The sequence below is a fragment of the Fonsecaea pedrosoi genome, assembly GCF_000835455.1.
Source record: "Fonsecaea pedrosoi CBS 271.37 unplaced genomic scaffold supercont1.3, whole genome shotgun sequence".
NCBI lineage: Eukaryota > Fungi > Ascomycota > Eurotiomycetes > Chaetothyriales > Herpotrichiellaceae > Fonsecaea > Fonsecaea pedrosoi.
The window spans coordinates 4,145,126-4,161,952 of record NW_013550613.1 but is presented as its reverse complement, the minus strand read 5'-3'; the positions used below and the strand labels follow the sequence as shown (position 1 = coordinate 4,161,952).

Genomic DNA, 16,827 nt, shown 5'->3' with positions numbered 1-16,827 from the left:
ATGGCAAGAGTGAAGCAGAAGGTGGCCAAAAAGGGTGCTGCTGGCGCCTCAACCCGAGGTAGCCAGGTAGCAAAGCAGAAGAGACACAAGGTTGCAATTGGAGGGGATCCCCAAGAGAAGAAACTGCCCACAGTGGTAAGACCAGAAAAGTTTCGTCGAGGCCATATTGCCAGTGCTTATAACCGGGATAAGATATCATTCCAAGAGCGTCCCCCGCCTGGATACACTTTCATCCCCGCCGGAAACCCTGAGCTCACCAGCGCATTGAAAGAGTTCGCTCGCCGTGGCGACCACAAGATCTACGCCGTGACGGTAAGCCAGTTTTTTTTTTTGAGAGGAATGTACGAGCGTGTTTCACTGACGTTCAAGGTCACCCCACATGCTGCGCGTCATGAATTGTCGAGGGAGGTACATCGTGTTGGCTTCCATTTCCCTACAAGAGTTGTCGACCAAGTTTGTGCTCACTACGGCATCCGCCTGAATAATGAAGGAAAGGTCGTCGACGAGTCGAACGACGAATCCTTTTTCAGCAAAGTGTATCGCAACACGGACGGTCAACGCCCAGTAGAAGAGAAGGATCAGATCACCATCAACACTGATGCCAAACAGACCATCAAAGATTTGTTCCCCAACATCCCCAACAATGATTTGTACCAGATTATTAAGACTGCATTTCAGCTGGGCGATCACAGGGTCGGTACCGCAAACGAACTTCCACTTGTCCGAAGAGCCCAGCTATCCGTGGTTGCCCACATCCGGCATAACTACACCCAATATGACAAGTTGCTGAGGCAGATGCCATACAACGAGGCTCGTCATATGGTGGAAAAGGAGACACTCGTCAAGCTGGTTGAGTGGCGTGGGGGTGAAGACACCACTCTCGAGAACACCACAGGCGCCGCAGATGATCTTCTCAAAGAGGTCATTGTCATCTCTGACGAGGAGGCATCTGAGAGCGACTCGGACAGCGTCGAACCTTTAGACCAACACCGTGTTCAGGTGGAAGAACTCCCAAGCACTTCCTATGGTCCTGGCCTCGGTCGCGCCATTTCGCCTTTGCCACAATCACAGCCTGAACGCATCTTGGACTATCCACCCGCAGTTCGCAGCTACAGACCGTCTAACGCAGAAATTGCTCGGCGCAATCAAAGCAGATATGCCATTTGGGAACAAGCTAAGCGAGACTATCACTCCAACGTCGCTCAGGGACCAGTTGCCGTTCTTGAGAGGATTTATGAGCCTGAGCCAGCTCCAGGACCACGCATGCTAGTGCCTCTTGACCCTCCCACGCACTCACCTGCCCAGGTATTTCACACCCAAGCTCCTCCGGCAAGCATAGCAAGAGCGGATTACGAGGTAAGAGGAATTCCGGAGATGCTCTCTAAACATTGTCTGTCGACAGGCAGACACGATAGCTGCTGACTGACTGTCTTAACAGCCACCAATTCGAAGTCGTCAACCAAGTCCACCGACATACATCCGAGACGCAAATGGTGTGTTGTATGAACGCATCGACACTAGGTCCCGAGCAAATCATGCAGACACCCCACCACACTTTCACAAATATCCGGCACCAACAATGGCAGGAGCGCAAGTTAGAACCCGCCCTTCTTCACCTCAAGACTTCACCCGACGGGAGTCGCGCAATATAGATTTCGAGAGAGGTGATGGTACGGTACTACCATCGATCGAAGGACCCGATGGATCGTATATGTCTCCTCGCTTGCGACGAAACCCATTTGAAACGCATACTGAGCCTCGTGAAACTAACGCAGGACGGGAAGTTGGGCGCACGGCGAGGAATGCTACCTATATTGACCTAACGCACAGCTCCAGCCAAACGCCTAAGAGACGTCGGTTGGACGAGGTGCAACCAGTCCAAGAACGCCACGTGAACAGAAGAGAGTCTCCTGGCAGGCTTGTTGACCGTCACTATATGCCTCAGCCAGTGGCTGCCCATTCTGAAATCCGCACGGCTGATTATGGTGAGCATCGATCAAGCCCACGTCTGCCACCGGGAATTTCTACCCGGGAAGCTGCTTATGCTGATCGTCACCCCCTTTACGATGCTCATGATTCTCCACATTCTGTTGTACGTCTGTATGAACCCTTACCTGCCACTCATGAGCTTCGCGAGACGACCACGATGCAGCGCCAATATCATTCGCAAAACTACGCGGCCTCTAGCCACAATGAGTTTGAGTCGATCCGACCCACTCGGGATCTGGGAAAACGACCATTGCTTCCGTTAGGTCAAGTCTACGAGCCTATTGGCGAGTCTCGCACATATGACAGCAGGATTGCTAGGGAGCCGGAGAGGCTTGTCCGTGAACAATATGTGCAACCTATCGTGCAAGAGCCTCGTGTACGGTACATTTACCCTGATGGATCGAATGGTCGTGAACCTCTACAACCTTTGCCTCCACAGCGTTTACCCGAGTATGATCGGGCAACAGCGGCTCTGCATTCGTATGCACGCTGAAGCGGTAAACTTGAGCGTCATCTGTCCGGATCCCTTGAAGACATACATCGCAGAGATTCCGGGACGACGGTAAGACTTCAAGGCAGAAACTTGCTTGAGCATACATTCCCGGCATATTTTCTACTGACAGCGCTGATACATGGAACAGGTATTTTCACAACGCGACGCTATGCAATCAGCATCTCCCACATCTTCACCTACTCGACCTTCTGTAGACCAATCTCTACTCTGGTCACGGCTACTTTGCTTCACCAGTATCAAAAGTATTGTTTGCTACGATTCCTGCATCGCAAATGGGTGGGTAATGTCTGCATGTTTTTAAGACTGCGGCGTACTTCTATGTCGACTATCGAATGTGGACTACCAATGGATTACGACCGGATACTGTTATCTTGTCCTTGTAATGTTATGCTTGATCAAGATACCCAGCTTTTCGATTACGCTAGATCATGATCGGAGGCTTGCAAGATGGAGTTTGGGAGGCACACTCGGTCTTCTTGTGCACAGGTGCGAAATGACAGCAGGGTATTGATCTTGGGGTTTCTCCTTCCAAGGTTCGATATATGCTGAGACCTGGATGCGCAAGTTGTGAAACTGCAGCGCGTCGTCAGATAGGGCTGGGTGTAAGGGATACTCAATGACGGAAACTTCAAAGTTCAAGTGTTGTGTGTGCACTGTAGTTGTTCTATTGCTTGCTCTGCAAAAGGATCGAATATCATTCCCACAGCCGCCCATATCTCCATTGAAGCGACTTATCACAAAACCCAAATGATACAGCGTCCTCACTGCTCGGCTGCGATAACCTGTCAATATGACCTGGCATCCCGTTTCCGTTCTTCCAGTTTGCCAGCGCCGAGTTTCCCCCACCAGCGGCACACTGCCTTTTTTTTTTTTGTTGGCGTAAGTGGTTGCGTTGGAGACATGCCCTTCATTTCAGGTCCTTTTGTGGGATCTCACACGGACATGGTGATGCCGTCGGCCTCGCCCGAGTTGACCGTCTTGCCGGTCTTCTTGATCTTCTCGAGCACGGTCTCGTACGAGACGGAGTCTTCGGTGGTGACGTCGGCGGTCTGCGTGTCCAGCGACACCTTGTAGTCCTTGACACCTGTACATACAGGGAGGATAGAAGTGTAGGTTAGTCTCGCGATTGGCGTCTGGCTTGGGAAGGGAAAGACAATGGAGGGCAAGGATGGGCGCAGCTTGGAGACAACTTTTGGATATGCAAATGGCCGTTCGCTAGACTCACCGTCCAGTTTCTTGAGCACGCGCTCGACGGCGCCGGAGCAGCCCCCGCAGGTCATGGTCACGTTGAATTTGTAGTGGTGTTCAGACATATTGTCTCGCTCGGATTGCGCGATGGGTCAGTAAGGGTGTGTGGGGAAGGTGGTTGGTGTCGCGAGGATATATTGAACTCGTGAGTGATTTGAGAGGTCTGTATCTTGTGTACGCGAGAGAGCAAGTTGTCAAAGTGGATAGGGGATGTTGGTGGTATCTTTATATGTTACCGCAGTCGGTTCGTTGTGAAGGGAGGGGTTGGGTGAGGTGAGGCCGAAAACACCACCAGGAACGGTAAGTGGTGAGGCTGAGGTATTTATGCGGGTTATTATCTACTGGGTGGTTCACAAGGATATGAGATTTCAGCTCAGCTCTCGCCGTGACAGGAACAATCAATCAATTCGGGGTTCAAAACAAGAGAAAGGAAATCAAACAAAAGGGGAGTGTTTTACGCTTGGATAGGTCGTGTGAAACATGCTCGACACTCTGGTTCATTAGTAAACATGCTCAACCCATCGCGCCATGGGATAACTGAGCACCGCAATCCGAGGGGGCGGTGAAGGAAAGGGAGGGGGGAGGGGTGGGTGGGTGAGAGCGCGAACGAGCGCCTTTTGCCCCTGGTGCTGAAGGTCCGGGGCGGAAGCTGGGTAGTTTAGGGGGTGGTTTGTGAGTGGGCATTGGTAAGCAAACGCTTCTTTCGTTAAAGGACGGTTCCTGAGCCACTGAAGTCCATGCCTGGGGTGAGATGGCGGAACGGACTATCTTTAGGTGTCCAGGCGCCTAGGAAGTAGCCTTTAGGGCCTTCTTTCGGGCAGCGAAGCAAGTCCCCTGGCGCAATTGATGTTTTTTGGAAGGGGGATTGCGTGATTGACTCGGGGGACCAAACGACACAAACTACACAAACTGTGCAAACTATTCAAATACGCCAACTCCTCGCAAAACAAGCCAAGCCGCTCGCGTCTATCATGTCTCGGCCAAACTCCGTCCTCAGTCCCCTGAGCTCCATCAACTACCCTTATGTGCTACTGTATATAGTAATATCCTACTACCTTGTCCCGTGCTTGTCTTGCTCCATCCGGATGGTTTCTGTACAAGTAACCTGTTCCCCTGGTAACCTGCTAACGAATGAATGTCACCACACACGCCCACACCCAGCCTTTTTGACGGCTGCCTGATCGAAGTCCTGCACTATACGAGGTATACGATAGGTACATAATATATATGTATATATATCAATGTTTGTAGGAGTTTTTTGTTTCCGGCTCTCACCAATCGAGAAACTTGACCTGTTTGCCACAAAGAGAGCTTTCAGAACGTATTATATCCATACTTCACTTACCGTCAAAATGGTCTTTTCTGTCCGCATTGGCGCCATCATCACGACGGCGGTGACGGTGGCATTCACTCCCCTAGCTGCAGTGGCATTATCTTCGTCAGCCACGAGTGACAGCTACACACTGTGCCAGTTCTACTCGAGCATCCCGGGTCTCTCCTCTGCGGATTCGACATCCTTGACGCTGCCTCTCTGCCCTTCCAGCTTATTGACCTTCTCGTACACGATTCCCCCCGAGACGACCTCGACAACCCCGATCGAGGGCCCGACTACCAGGACATGGGCGCCCTCGCCCAGCGTCACCAGCTCTTTGACCCTGTGCCAATTCTACTCGAGCATCCCCGGCCTGTCTTCGCCGTCGACGACGCCCGTCTCCAGCATGACCCTGCCTTCGTGCCCCGCGAGCCTGCAGGGTATCACATACTCGTACCAGGCCCCCCTGGGAACCAGTGGCGGTTCCGCGACGGGGACCGCACTGTCAGCCACATCTGCCACCAGCACGGCCGCTGTTGTGTCGAGCTTCACCGGCGCGGCTGCTCCCAGACCAAGTTTGGATAGAATGGTCCTTGGGGGTGTTGGCGTGGGAGGCATCCTGGCAGGAGCAGTGGGGATGATGGCATGAAAGATTTACAGAGTCTTGACAGCCACCTCTCACAGCTGTGATGGTGGTTCCAAGACCCGCCTTGGATATGGACAGAGGCTTACATGCAATGACTGTACGGTATTTGTCCTTGGATGTAGAGGTGCCACGGTGGCCCAGCCCGACTTCGTACCATGTCCTTGTTTCGACAAAGGAACTCACTCATTGGGCGGCGTCTCCGTCATCTATTCTGTATCACGCTTCCGATCAAGGATTAGATACACATTGAATGAAGGCATGAATGAACGTATATGTATTCTTTGTCCACCCTCACCCTATAGAGTCAGTCCGCTTTCAGCCATTTCCTCCTTTTCCCTTTTCTCTCGACCGACAGTACCTCAACACAGCTCTCAAACTCCACGATATGGTGACGCCGTAGAGTCAAAAAGGACTATCTATTGCCTGCGTCCTCTGTCTATGTAGGTATGTCTGTTCTCATCATTTCACCACACTGGACGGGCCGACGGTTCTTCTCGTGATAATGAACGGGTGATCCATCCATCCATCCACACATGCCAAGTATGTACGTACCTCGTTACCTTCTGTAGGTAGTACTCACAAACACCCTCACCACCCTCACCATGACACGTTTGAACTCTGCTCTCCTGAACTGCACCCTACTCCACTGTTCTAGACAACCACGCCATTAAGTCATCTGGACACAGGCGGATCCGGGCATCTGGGAATACTTGTACTTGTGGTCCACAAGTCTATATGATGAGGCGCATAGATAGATGTATGGGACTCGCCATGGAATGAAGAGAAGAAAAAAGTGGATTGAAATAGCGATATCCAAGCAGAGCCATAGCGAGGTCATAGCCATAAACCACCATAAATCACCATGAAAGCAATAAGAACAATCAACCCATCTGGAAAATCAATGATTGGACAATAAACAAGTAGAACCAGACGGAAAACCAGATGGTAATGGCGATGGGTGTCAAGCTTGGACAGGATAGGATGGATTGGGCTAGGATAGAAACCCGGTGAACCATGTATCAAAAGACCAATAAACAAAACACTTGCTGTGCTGTGCCGTGCGGTGCTGTGCCGTTTGTGGTCCATGAGCCAGCGCGTCTGTAGATTAGCCAGCGAAATATATTGATCAGTATACGTATGAGCTGGGGATTGTAAATCACTCCAACGCCATACTTGACCAGTGTTGGCCAAGTGAGCTCAAAAACGCTCGGTATGGACGCATATGAGTAAGATGAATGCCCAGAGCAGATAACATCCATCGAACAAATAGTTCATTCTGTACATGATGTGTGCGTGCCCGAGCATAATGCACACGGACAAGCAAAGTAGATGCTCTAACCCACTTCAAGAACGCCCATGCCACGACACAGACACTGCAAATGCTTATAGCTCTGGCATTCTCCGGTGCCCTTACTTTCTGTACCACAGTCTTGTGATACGGGTATGTCTCACTATCATCATTGGTTAGTTGATTGGCAAAGAAGGAATTGCAAACCCAACATACTCTTTTTCTGCAACTGAAAAATGCCGTACATCAATGCCTCGCTCGTCGGCGGGCAGCCCGGCACGTAGATGTCGACAGGAACAATGCGATCACACCCCCTCGTCACACTGTAGCTGTAGTGATAATAACCTCCACCGTTGGCACAAGACCCCATTGAGACCACCCATCTCGGCTCCGGCATCTGGTCATACACCTGTCGCAGCGCCGGTGCCATCTTATTGGTGAGTGTTCCTGCCACAATCATCACATCACTCTGTCTGGGCGACGCGCGAAAGATGATTCCGAGACGATCCTGATCGTATCGAGGGGTGGAGAGGTGCATCATTTCGACGGCGCAGCACGCCAGACCGAAGGTGAGGGGCCACAGTGAGCCCTGACGAGCCCAGTTGGCGATCTGGTCCAGTGTGGTGAGGGCATATTGCATCGCTCCTTTCTTCTGCTCTTGTGACGGGAGGGGTACTTCACGACGGATGCCACCTGTGACCGGAAGTCGTGATGCATCGCCACCAGCTGTGGGAGCCTGCGAAACAACCGAGGTGGCGGGTTTCGAAGGGGTCGAGGAGATCGAAGCGGCGGGGGCGGCGCGAATGAGAGAGTATGGGAGGACATTGGACGCTGTACAGTTGATTTTGTCAATCGAGACTTTCGGGGAGTTTTTGTGGCCAGGGAGCTTCATTCTGCTTACCTCGCAGCGCTCGAGGAGCGACCGTCCTCGATAGAGACATCATCTTGCTCCGCAATGTCGCAGGTGATGAAAGAGAGGGGAGAATTGGACGTTGAAGGGAAAAGACTTGAAGGGCGTCGAGGAAGGGAAAGAGGCGAAACTGCTGTGTGTCGTCGGGTAGAGAATCTATGATGTCGAAATGCGCGGCGAATTGCGAGCTCGTTCATTGGCTGGAATGCGTACCAGGCAGGACAGCGAGATCGGCCTGCCTGATTGGGCATTATCTGGGGAAGAGCCTCCAATGCGACTTGTCAACCTGTCTGCTTGTATAACATAGAAAATTGCTCTTCTCTTACACCCCAAAATCTGTCTCGACGGGTCGTGCTTCCATGGCCCTCAACTCGTCACCGTCGATAGCATGCATCGGCGTCATTGGCAAACATGACCAACCTCTCCACATCTCCCTCTTTCCTCCCCACGACACGGCCGCCAATGCCGATCTCGAATTCCTCTTTCTCCTCAACTCGTGCCTCGACATCTTCGACCTGCGGGCTCGCACCACCAAACTGCTCGATTCCGACTTGGGGCTGCTCCAGGCCATCGATGACAGGCTCTCGTGCTACGGCTGGCTCACGAACACGGGGATCAAATTCATCATCGTGGTGGACATGATGGGGCGACCTCCGTCCTCTTCGTCCGACGAAGACGGTGGGAAGGAACAGGCAAAAGACAAGAGACGATTCCCACCTGCAGCTGTGGGCTTGAGAGACGCAGATCTGAAACCAGCCTTCCGTGCCGTACAGACCGCATACATCCATCTCATGCTGAATCCATTCTACATGCCTGATGACAGGACGCCCTTGCAGATAGCAAACTACGGAGGGAAGAGCCCGGAAATCACAAGCAAAAAGTTCATTGCCGAGATCCAGAGGATTGGGAGAGCTTGGTATCCGGGAATTGGGAACATTTGAAGGAGACGATGACAAAACATTCAAGACAAGAAACAATACTCATTGACGCCGAATGCGCCTGGGACGCCGACAAGGAACTATCATAATCAACGCTGCAAGGACAAATTAAGCAAACCAACAGTCCTGCACCTCTGCTATTTTGGACAAGACAAAGCAGAACCTCTCATGGCTTTGCTTCTTCCTCAGCAGCATCGATCTTCGCCGCTGTCTCACCCACCTCTGCCGCTGTCTCAGCGGCCTCCTGCTCCGCTTTGCTGGGAGTCCTCACAAGCGGCACCTCATCCATTTTGGTGTCTGGGTCTGCAAGCTTCGCTGCCTCCTCAGACGCGACTGGCTCATCTGCAGATGGTGCGGCCACTGCAGCGGGAGCCTCCGTCTCAGTCGTACCCCGAGATTTGATATATTCCAAAACTACTTCGAGCGTCTTGGCAGGGCCGGCTTGCTCCCAGAGGCGGAGTGTTCCCTGTTTATCAATGACGACGACTCCGCGGGTGGTAGATTTTCCGGGCCCTGGCTTTTTCATGCCAATGGCGGAGGTCAAAGTTGCATTGGGGTCACACTAGCATTCAATTAGTACTCCAGAGATGTGGGTGGGCATCGAAAAGTGGTACGGAGGGGACTTACCAAGAGCGGATATGGCAACTTCTGCTTGGTTGCAAAAGTCGTGTTCGCCTTGGGACTGTCTGTGCTCAATCCATACACAGCGAATGATGCACCCGTGATGGGTGCATAATTGTCCCGGAAAAGACAAGCCTGATTGGTGCCTGTACAGTAAGAAATATCAGTCGATCAGTTGATCAATCCAGCTTCACCAGACCTCTCTACTGTCTCCGTCGGGAGTGGAAGTAAATGACGCAAAGGCGGGGGATATGACTGAACTTACAACCCGGCGTACTCGCTCTTGGGTACGTAAAGATGACAATGCCGGCGCCGCTCTTGTCGACCAAGTCTTTCACGGTCACGCTGGTTCCGTCGTGCGTCTGCACCGTGCCGCCAAAGTCCTCCAGGTCGATCTTGTCACCCACACTCAGCTTCCCGGAGGCAGTTGCTTTTGCAGGGACGGCGCTCCCGTTCGCTGTCGGCTCGGCTTTGGTTTCGTCGCTGACGCCTGCGGTGGCCGGGACGGTTTCGGGAATGGCGGCAGAGGTGTTGGCCGCATCCTGCCCAGCCTTCTTTTTGGTTGACTTCGACGACCCGATCCCAGTCACGGCGGCTTTGGCCTTACCGGCGAGCTTTTTCACCGTGCTGCTGCTGCTGCTACTGCCCCCTCGTTTCGCTGGCGGGGGTGGGGCAGCTGGCTCCTTTGGAGGAGGGCGTTTGCGCAGTTCGACAGGCATTCTGGACGACCCGGCTTGATGCGGTTGGAATTGGATTCGGCCGACCGTTGGTCAATTCAGGATGACAAACAAGCTCGGACCTGGGGCAGCCGGTATTATCAGTCAGTCAATCTTGAGCATTTGACAATGTAACAAGTAAAAGAAGCATCGTGTTGTTGTTGAATCGACCACGTAGTTACTTCCGTTGGCGCATCAGAGCACTCGAGTCAGCTGTCTTTATACGCCACTTAGCAAGAGCTTGATTCTGGGCGACGGCGATTGCACCGGGGAAAATGTTGAAAATCTGGATTTTGACAAAGTTCTATATTAGCGAATGAGTCCAATACCCCTGGTATCCATCTAGGATGGCGTTCTAGGCACTACTAAGCGCAGCGTACTGCCCAGCAAAATGGTGGTTACGATGTATATAGCGTGCGCAGTAGCTATAACACCAGGCAGAAGGATATTGTAGGGAAAGGGGAGAATAGCAAAAGAGTAACTCACTCGAGCACCTCTCCCAGGAATATTGGGAAGCACTTGTTTCCCATCCTCGACCCCTCAACATCTCCTCGATCCCGCAAGGCTGAGTCTTGGGGCTTGCGACATCCCACCGCCCCAGCGGATCCGCGACAGGGCAAGAAAGAGAGAGCTTGTAAAACACCCATCAATAGGTACTTACTCCGATACGACCAGTGGCGAAAGGGCCACGGGTGGAAAGCTAGAAAAGAACTCTTTGAGGAGCGCAACGCAGGGTTCGTCTGCTTCCCGTCCGGTTCGAATGAACCCCTGGATCACGTAAAAATCAGCTTTGTTTTGTTCTCTTTTGCTGCTCCTTTTCTGGACCATTTCCTCGCCTCAAAGGTCGAGGTGTGCGCAGTTGCTGGGACAGGACTCACCAACAGGTCGTTATCTGTGTGGCGAGGAGAAGTGTGTTGGTAGGTTGGACCTAGGAGGTTCTGAGGTGCTGCTCCGCTGGGGAAGTCGGTGAGGAACAGCTACAAGGTACTGAGAACAAAGTGTGGTGTTTCAGAACGCCATTCCTGGGGCCGAGGGGCTTGATCGCTATGCTGCAAAGCTCACCCTCACGTGTCTCCGTCGCAAAACGCTGGCTTTGGGTTAAATCGGCTCTGAAGCTTTGACGTTCTCGAGCGAGGTCGGCGTGGTCGGCACCAGGGCCAGCAGCGATTGCTCCGGTTGCTGTGATTGCAGCTCCTGAGTGGCGCAGCTGCCAAGTAACCAAGATCACGAATGTTTGTAAGCGAGGATAGACGAACTAGGCTCGACAAAGGAAGCCCCAGAAGTTCAGGGAGTAACTATCCGGGTGGCTGCAAGAACTGTCTGGAGCATTGTGAGGCTAATACAAGTAGATAGTGTCGATATGTATGTCGTAGAGAGGCGTGTCGAATGGAAAGTTGTAACGTAAGTGAGCGACTGAGTAATATGGGAGGTGAGTAACCACACCCGTGGCCTATACAGCGCTGTACCTACCGAATAAAGTACTTACAAATACATCAAGTATACAACACTGCAAATACAAATGAAGGTCCATACCTGTACCGAGTACATACCTGCTTCGCCCTCATACAGTCTAAGTGTGGCCGTTTGCTCAACTACGAGATTCAGAGTGAGACTAACTACGCCTCCATTTCGTTTGGTAGCACATTGATATGAATTGGACTAGCTAGTCGAGTCAAAGAGCAGGGACTCCTTTGCATCGCCACTAATTATGTTGCTTCCGCCAGAGCAATGAGTTACTGTTCATATGCCTCCCCAGAATCGGCCCCTTACAAGTCCTTCGCCATCTTCGCCTCAAGATTGCTTTCTTCCCCTCCCACTCGGAAGTCCCGGCCGCACATCATCAAAACGCTTAGCCATGACTAGACTGGCTAGCCGTCCCTTGCGATTGCATTTCTTCCATCCCCAATGCCCTTCTTCCTGTGAAGCAGTACTCGAAATGGTGAGCATAAAGCGTGAAGCCAAGACAATAAAGGAAAACGTGCCGAGGTGTCGAGGGATGGTCGGTGGTGATTCTGGAATAACTAGGTCTACGTGTCGAGGTCGTGGTGATCCATCGTGGTAGAGCAGGACGATCGTGAAATCGAGTCCGTCGTCAATCCTGTCTCAATGGAACAGCAATTGATCATACTGATGCTGCCGTGTCGTATGTCGCCAAACTTTCGTCTAGGTCTGATGTCTCATGCATAGAATTGCTCGTCAAACAAAGGTTGACCGACGCCCCATCAAAGTCGTAGGTAATCGTGCAAGTAGTGCATGTAGGAATTGAGCCGAGTAAAAGCCATTCAGGTAAAAGTTTGTTTTTGCCGTGAGGTCCTCACAATTCCCGGTCCGGATCTGCCATGTGCTAGAGCAAACCCCGCGCCGGATCCGACATACCCATTGGTTTGTTTGTGTTCTGGAAGACCGACAGCGGTCTTCGAGAAGAGGTTGGTGGAACAAGGTCAGTTGGCAAAGAACACCAAGCCGTCATTCCGTTTCAACGATAATCGCCGTTGCCAGTGGTTATCCTTGTACCGGAACGAAGCCTAACGTCGAAGACTAGCGCATTAGTCAGATGCCATGGTAAACCTCCACGCAAACCGAAGCAAAACGCAGAGGAGATCCCTTACATGGGAACCTTGAGGTTTCAGTACTCACATCCTGTCACTTCCTCCCTGGTCGTTACCGCTAGCACCGCGTTCGATGACCTTGCGTCGAGAGCTGGAAATAGCCGCAGGCTTGCCAGCCTGCGAGGCATGTTGAGGGGTAGGGGCTCCAGTGGCAGCAGCTGTCGCAGGATGGGCACCACGTCGGGGCTTCTCCTCGTCCTCCCCCGTGGTCTGGTTGCCAGCAGCTTGGGCGATGGCCTGAGCATTTTTCTGGTATTTGTAGACGGTCCAGTCAAAGACGTAGTCGTATTGGAACGATTCTCGGACGAAGAGATCCCGGAAAATCTTCCTCAAGTACGAGTAGTCTGGCTTGTCATCGAAACGGAGAGAGCGGGTGTAGTTGAGGTAGATGGCGAACTCATTAGGGAAACCACGGCACAGAACCTCTGTGGGAGTAGTCATCTTCTTCTCCATAATACGATCGTACTTCTGCTTCTTGGTGGCCGCCTTGAGACCTTGCCATGGAAGAGAACCACGGCAGAAGTAGAGCATGACATAGCCTAGAGACTCCATGTCGTCACGGCGAGATTGTTCCACCCCCAAGTGAGTGTTGATCGAGGCATAACGAGCCGTGCCGGTCAAGTTCTTGTTCTCGCGGTATGGGATGTGGAAATGAGTCTTGGGGTCGCGGTACTTCTTGGCCAGACCAAAGTCGATCACGTTGACCTGGTTGCCTCTCTTGCCAATACCCATCAGGAAGTTGTCTGGTTTGATGTCACGGTGGATGAAGGACTTGGCGTGAATGTATTCGATGCGAGAGATGAGCTGATCGGCCAGGAGGAGGACGGTCTTGAGCGAGAATTTGCGGTTGCAGAAATTGAAGAGATCCTCCAAGCTGGGGCCCAACAGGTCAAGAACCATGGCATTGTAATCACATTCGGTTCCAAACCAGCGGACGAACGGAATTCCAACACCACCAGCAAGAGACTTGTATACCCGGGCTTCATACTCGAGCTGAGGGTGCTTGGCCTTGACAGATTCGAGTTTGATGGCAATTTCTTCACCTGAGATGATGTTGGTGCCCAGGTAGATGTCTCCAAAACTGCCACTGCCGATCTTTCGACCGATGCGGTATTTATTACCAACACGCAAATCCTAGCAAAATGCAAGTTAGCAAATATAAGACAGAGGCGTGCAGTCCACCATAATCTTCTTGAGTCCAACTCTTTTGCAGCCGTGTCTTTCTTTAACCTGAACCCAACCAAAGCCAACTCTTTCACGTACCATGGTTGTCATGTTGATGATCGACGAGCAGCAACGCTGCAATAACTTATTCGATAGGGATGAGGATATTGGGATCCGAGGGGTATTTTGGGGGTCGAGGTGTTTGCTGGAAAAGGCGGTGGCTATTGAGGAGAGATTGAATTGGTCTCAGCCTGTTTCCACCCTGATTAGCAAACCCACTCGCGGCAGTCCTTCACCGTCTCGACGACGTGACAGAAGCAGCAGGATGGTCCTGCAAATTTCCAAGGAGAGGAAGTGACAAGGGCAAGGAAGAAGTGAAGCTGGAGGGGGAGGTGAAGGTTTGAGGGAGAAGATGAGGATGAGGATGAAAGGTGAAGATGGAAGGTGAAAGGTGAAGGTGTGGATGAATCGGTGTGGGCGAACAAAGGATGCTGAGGTTACAGGCAAAGCCAAGCGGGTAAAGCGGGAAAGAGGACTGGATGAAAGAGATGACTAACCCCGTGCAGGCCTTGTCTTCAATGTAGAAGAGTGATGAGAGATGCTTGATGACAAGTGAGTCGACACTCACAAGTCGATCAAGCTGTGGCGAGTTTCCCTCTGTTGTTTGTGAGAGAGGGACAGGAAGCAGATTTGAGAAGGTTGGTGGGATGGGGAAAACGAAGGGGAGTGCAAACGAGGGAGAGAATGAAATGAGGGAAAGAAAAGGGAAAGGCGTGCACAGTTGATCACAAGCAGCCGAAGTGCTAGCAACTGAGACCTTGAGTGGCCAATAATTGGCGAGGAGGGGAGCCGCGGGTCAAGTCCTTGGGTCAGAAGGGGTGGAAGGGGGCAGTCAGAGGGGCAAATACAAGTAGGCAAATGGGGGCGCCGATGGGGGCAGAGTTTCGCCTGCGCCCTTGACCTACAGGCTTAAATGCTCCGCGGATACCTAAACAAGTGCTTGTGTGCTCGGTACGGGGTGCCCTATCTTTACCTAGGCGGGTTTATGGGATATTTCACATACCAATCTTGGTCACTGGGTGACTGGCTCTGTTGCCCGTGTTACTCTGCCTTCATTCTAAGGTTATGAAGACGTTGTCGAGGACAGTGATAGATTCCTCATACCCAGCAATTCCGAACAGAAATGAGATTCCTGGTCAAATTCCGTTGGTTGCCTTTTGTTTGAAGCCTAGGCGAACCATCCCACGAGGGACAGCTCACTGACCTCAGACAGGTGCCTGGGCACCGAACACGTACCGAAGGGCCTAGGTAGGCTAGGGCAGGTCAAAGCCCCCCGCTTAACCGGTGGCGGTGGTCGGCCTCTCCTTGGCTTACTTAACAAGGTCCGACTCGATTGTTGGGGCTCGATTAGGCCTGGCTTTTAACCATGGAAACTTCCCTGGGTGTCAATCTGGCCTCCCGAGCACAACGACCAGGCAAAGCAGATACGGACGCATCTGGAACGTATCACATCAGTCCACACTCACATCTTCCTCCTCGAATCTGTTTCGTCATTTGCGAACCGTTTGCCTCATCTGTTGGGCACGATTTTTCTTCTCTAATTGTCCCTACTCCATCTGTTCATTGGACCGTTTCGAGTGATTTATCTACAGCTGCTTGAAATAGCCCTTGCTCGCCCGCCCTGGTGCTTCTTCCGGCGGCTATGTGATGGCCTACGAGTGACAGTTGGAACCCGCCGTCACCTGGCCCAAAGATGACCATCAGCCTCACACGATCAAAATATCTCTCAGGCGGTAAGTCAGTCGACCTTCCTGCTCTCACTTGATCCAACGCTGAGGTCAAATCCAATGGCTGGTCACAATGTTTTATTGACTTTCTCCCATGTGCAGACCTGTATCCCGGCCAATAATCGAAAGCGTTTGAGCCTGTTTCAACCTGTTTGGATCGTCACAATCGAGCCCGGGATCTCCTCGGTCCAGAAGCTGATAGCCTGATGATCTCCCTCGACAGCCAGCTCACCGCTGATCTTAATTTGTCCCACGGATCATCGACAAAATTCCAGACTCTCTTGGGTTCGGGAAATCGGAACAGGAATATCACTGTCTGTCTCTATGGCACGACGCAGTAAGAGGTTGCATACATGATCAGCCTGGTCCTCGATCAGAGCTTCAGGCGAGACCAGTAACGATTGCCGCAGCGGCCCATGCATATACCCACATGTGGCTGTTCTTTAGCCACTGTGACTTCATCTTCGTACCGATCAAGCCACCCGCTCGTGCCGCGCCCCAAGGCCCATGGACCCAAAGCCATGACGTCTTTTATCAAGCCCCAAGTCAATTTATCAAAGGCCAATGTGGAACAAACGTGCATGCGATGCCAACCTTGCTTTGGCGTGCTATGCAGGAGCGATAGTAGACAAGATTGCGAGGTGCGGCCACTGCAAGCCTTATGGGTTTGCTGCAGCTAGACCTCACCCCAGAGTATCTAGAGTACAAGGATGTTCCTCCAGCTCGCCGCTCCTATTACCCGAATTTGATTTACGAACAGGCATGACAATTCTTTGCCAGTATGGATGTTTGTTCCCCTGTTCACCTCAACCATGTTTTTCTTCCTTGCTCAAACCTGGAGACAGAAGTTAGCCGGGCATAACACCTTGATGGGCTTCAGCGCCAGCCAGTGTACATTCTGGTGAGACGGCAAAGATGATAGCTCTCGTCAAAGGCGTTCCAGACCGATGCACCCGTGACACATCACATTGTTCTGTCTGTTGTTGGATCGGCTTTTCTCAACTGAAGAGCATGGACTTTGCCAAATACAGGGAAATTCGGCCATACTGTACTCGGCGTTCATCAAAGATGAAGACAACATCGAG

The 16,827-nt window shown here is 52.0% G+C and overlaps 7 protein-coding genes across 7 annotated transcripts; 3 read left to right on the top strand and 4 right to left on the bottom strand.

The window, feature by feature from the left end:
* On the top strand, positions 1 to 2,482 carry Z517_05438 (uncharacterized protein; the record flags this gene model as incomplete). The annotated part of the gene is made up of 3 exons (XM_013430765.1): positions 1 to 312; positions 370 to 1,356; positions 1,439 to 2,482. The coding sequence occupies 3 exons, from the start codon at positions 1 to 3 to the stop codon at positions 2,480 to 2,482; spliced, it is 2,343 nt and encodes a 780-aa protein (XP_013286219.1).
* A 953-nt stretch (positions 2,483 to 3,435) lies between these two features.
* Z517_05437 (uncharacterized protein) lies at positions 3,436 to 3,816 on the bottom strand (the record flags this gene model as incomplete). The annotated part of the gene is made up of 2 exons (XM_013430764.1): positions 3,436 to 3,587; positions 3,729 to 3,816. The coding sequence occupies 2 exons, from the start codon at positions 3,814 to 3,816 to the stop codon at positions 3,436 to 3,438; spliced, it is 240 nt and encodes a 79-aa protein (XP_013286218.1).
* A 1,287-nt stretch (positions 3,817 to 5,103) lies between these two features.
* Positions 5,104 to 5,712, top strand: Z517_05436 (uncharacterized protein; the record flags this gene model as incomplete). The annotated part of the gene is made up of 1 exon (XM_013430763.1): positions 5,104 to 5,712. One exon carries the CDS (start codon positions 5,104 to 5,106, stop codon positions 5,710 to 5,712), a length of 609 nt encoding a protein of 202 aa, XP_013286217.1.
* A 1,407-nt stretch (positions 5,713 to 7,119) lies between these two features.
* Z517_05435 (NADH-ubiquinone oxidoreductase 19.3 kDa subunit, mitochondrial) lies at positions 7,120 to 7,889 on the bottom strand (the record flags this gene model as incomplete). Its single annotated transcript, XM_013430762.1, has 2 exons — positions 7,120 to 7,160; positions 7,214 to 7,889. The coding sequence occupies 2 exons, from the start codon at positions 7,887 to 7,889 to the stop codon at positions 7,120 to 7,122; spliced, it is 717 nt and encodes a 238-aa protein (XP_013286216.1).
* A 377-nt stretch (positions 7,890 to 8,266) lies between these two features.
* On the top strand, positions 8,267 to 8,848 carry Z517_05434 (uncharacterized protein; the record flags this gene model as incomplete). The annotated part of the gene is made up of 1 exon (XM_013430761.1): positions 8,267 to 8,848. One exon carries the CDS (start codon positions 8,267 to 8,269, stop codon positions 8,846 to 8,848), a length of 582 nt encoding a protein of 193 aa, XP_013286215.1.
* Positions 8,849 to 9,011: 163 nt separating this feature from the next.
* Positions 9,012 to 10,185, bottom strand: Z517_05433 (uncharacterized protein; the record flags this gene model as incomplete). The annotated part of the gene is made up of 3 exons (XM_013430760.1): positions 9,012 to 9,407; positions 9,473 to 9,612; positions 9,732 to 10,185. The coding sequence occupies 3 exons, from the start codon at positions 10,183 to 10,185 to the stop codon at positions 9,012 to 9,014; spliced, it is 990 nt and encodes a 329-aa protein (XP_013286214.1).
* Positions 10,186 to 12,815: 2,630 nt separating this feature from the next.
* Positions 12,816 to 14,066, bottom strand: Z517_05432 (uncharacterized protein; the record flags this gene model as incomplete). The annotated part of the gene is made up of 2 exons (XM_013430759.1): positions 12,816 to 13,925; positions 14,055 to 14,066. 2 exons carry the CDS (start codon positions 14,064 to 14,066, stop codon positions 12,816 to 12,818), a joined length of 1,122 nt encoding a protein of 373 aa, XP_013286213.1.
* Positions 14,067 to 16,827: the final 2,761 nt, after the last annotated feature.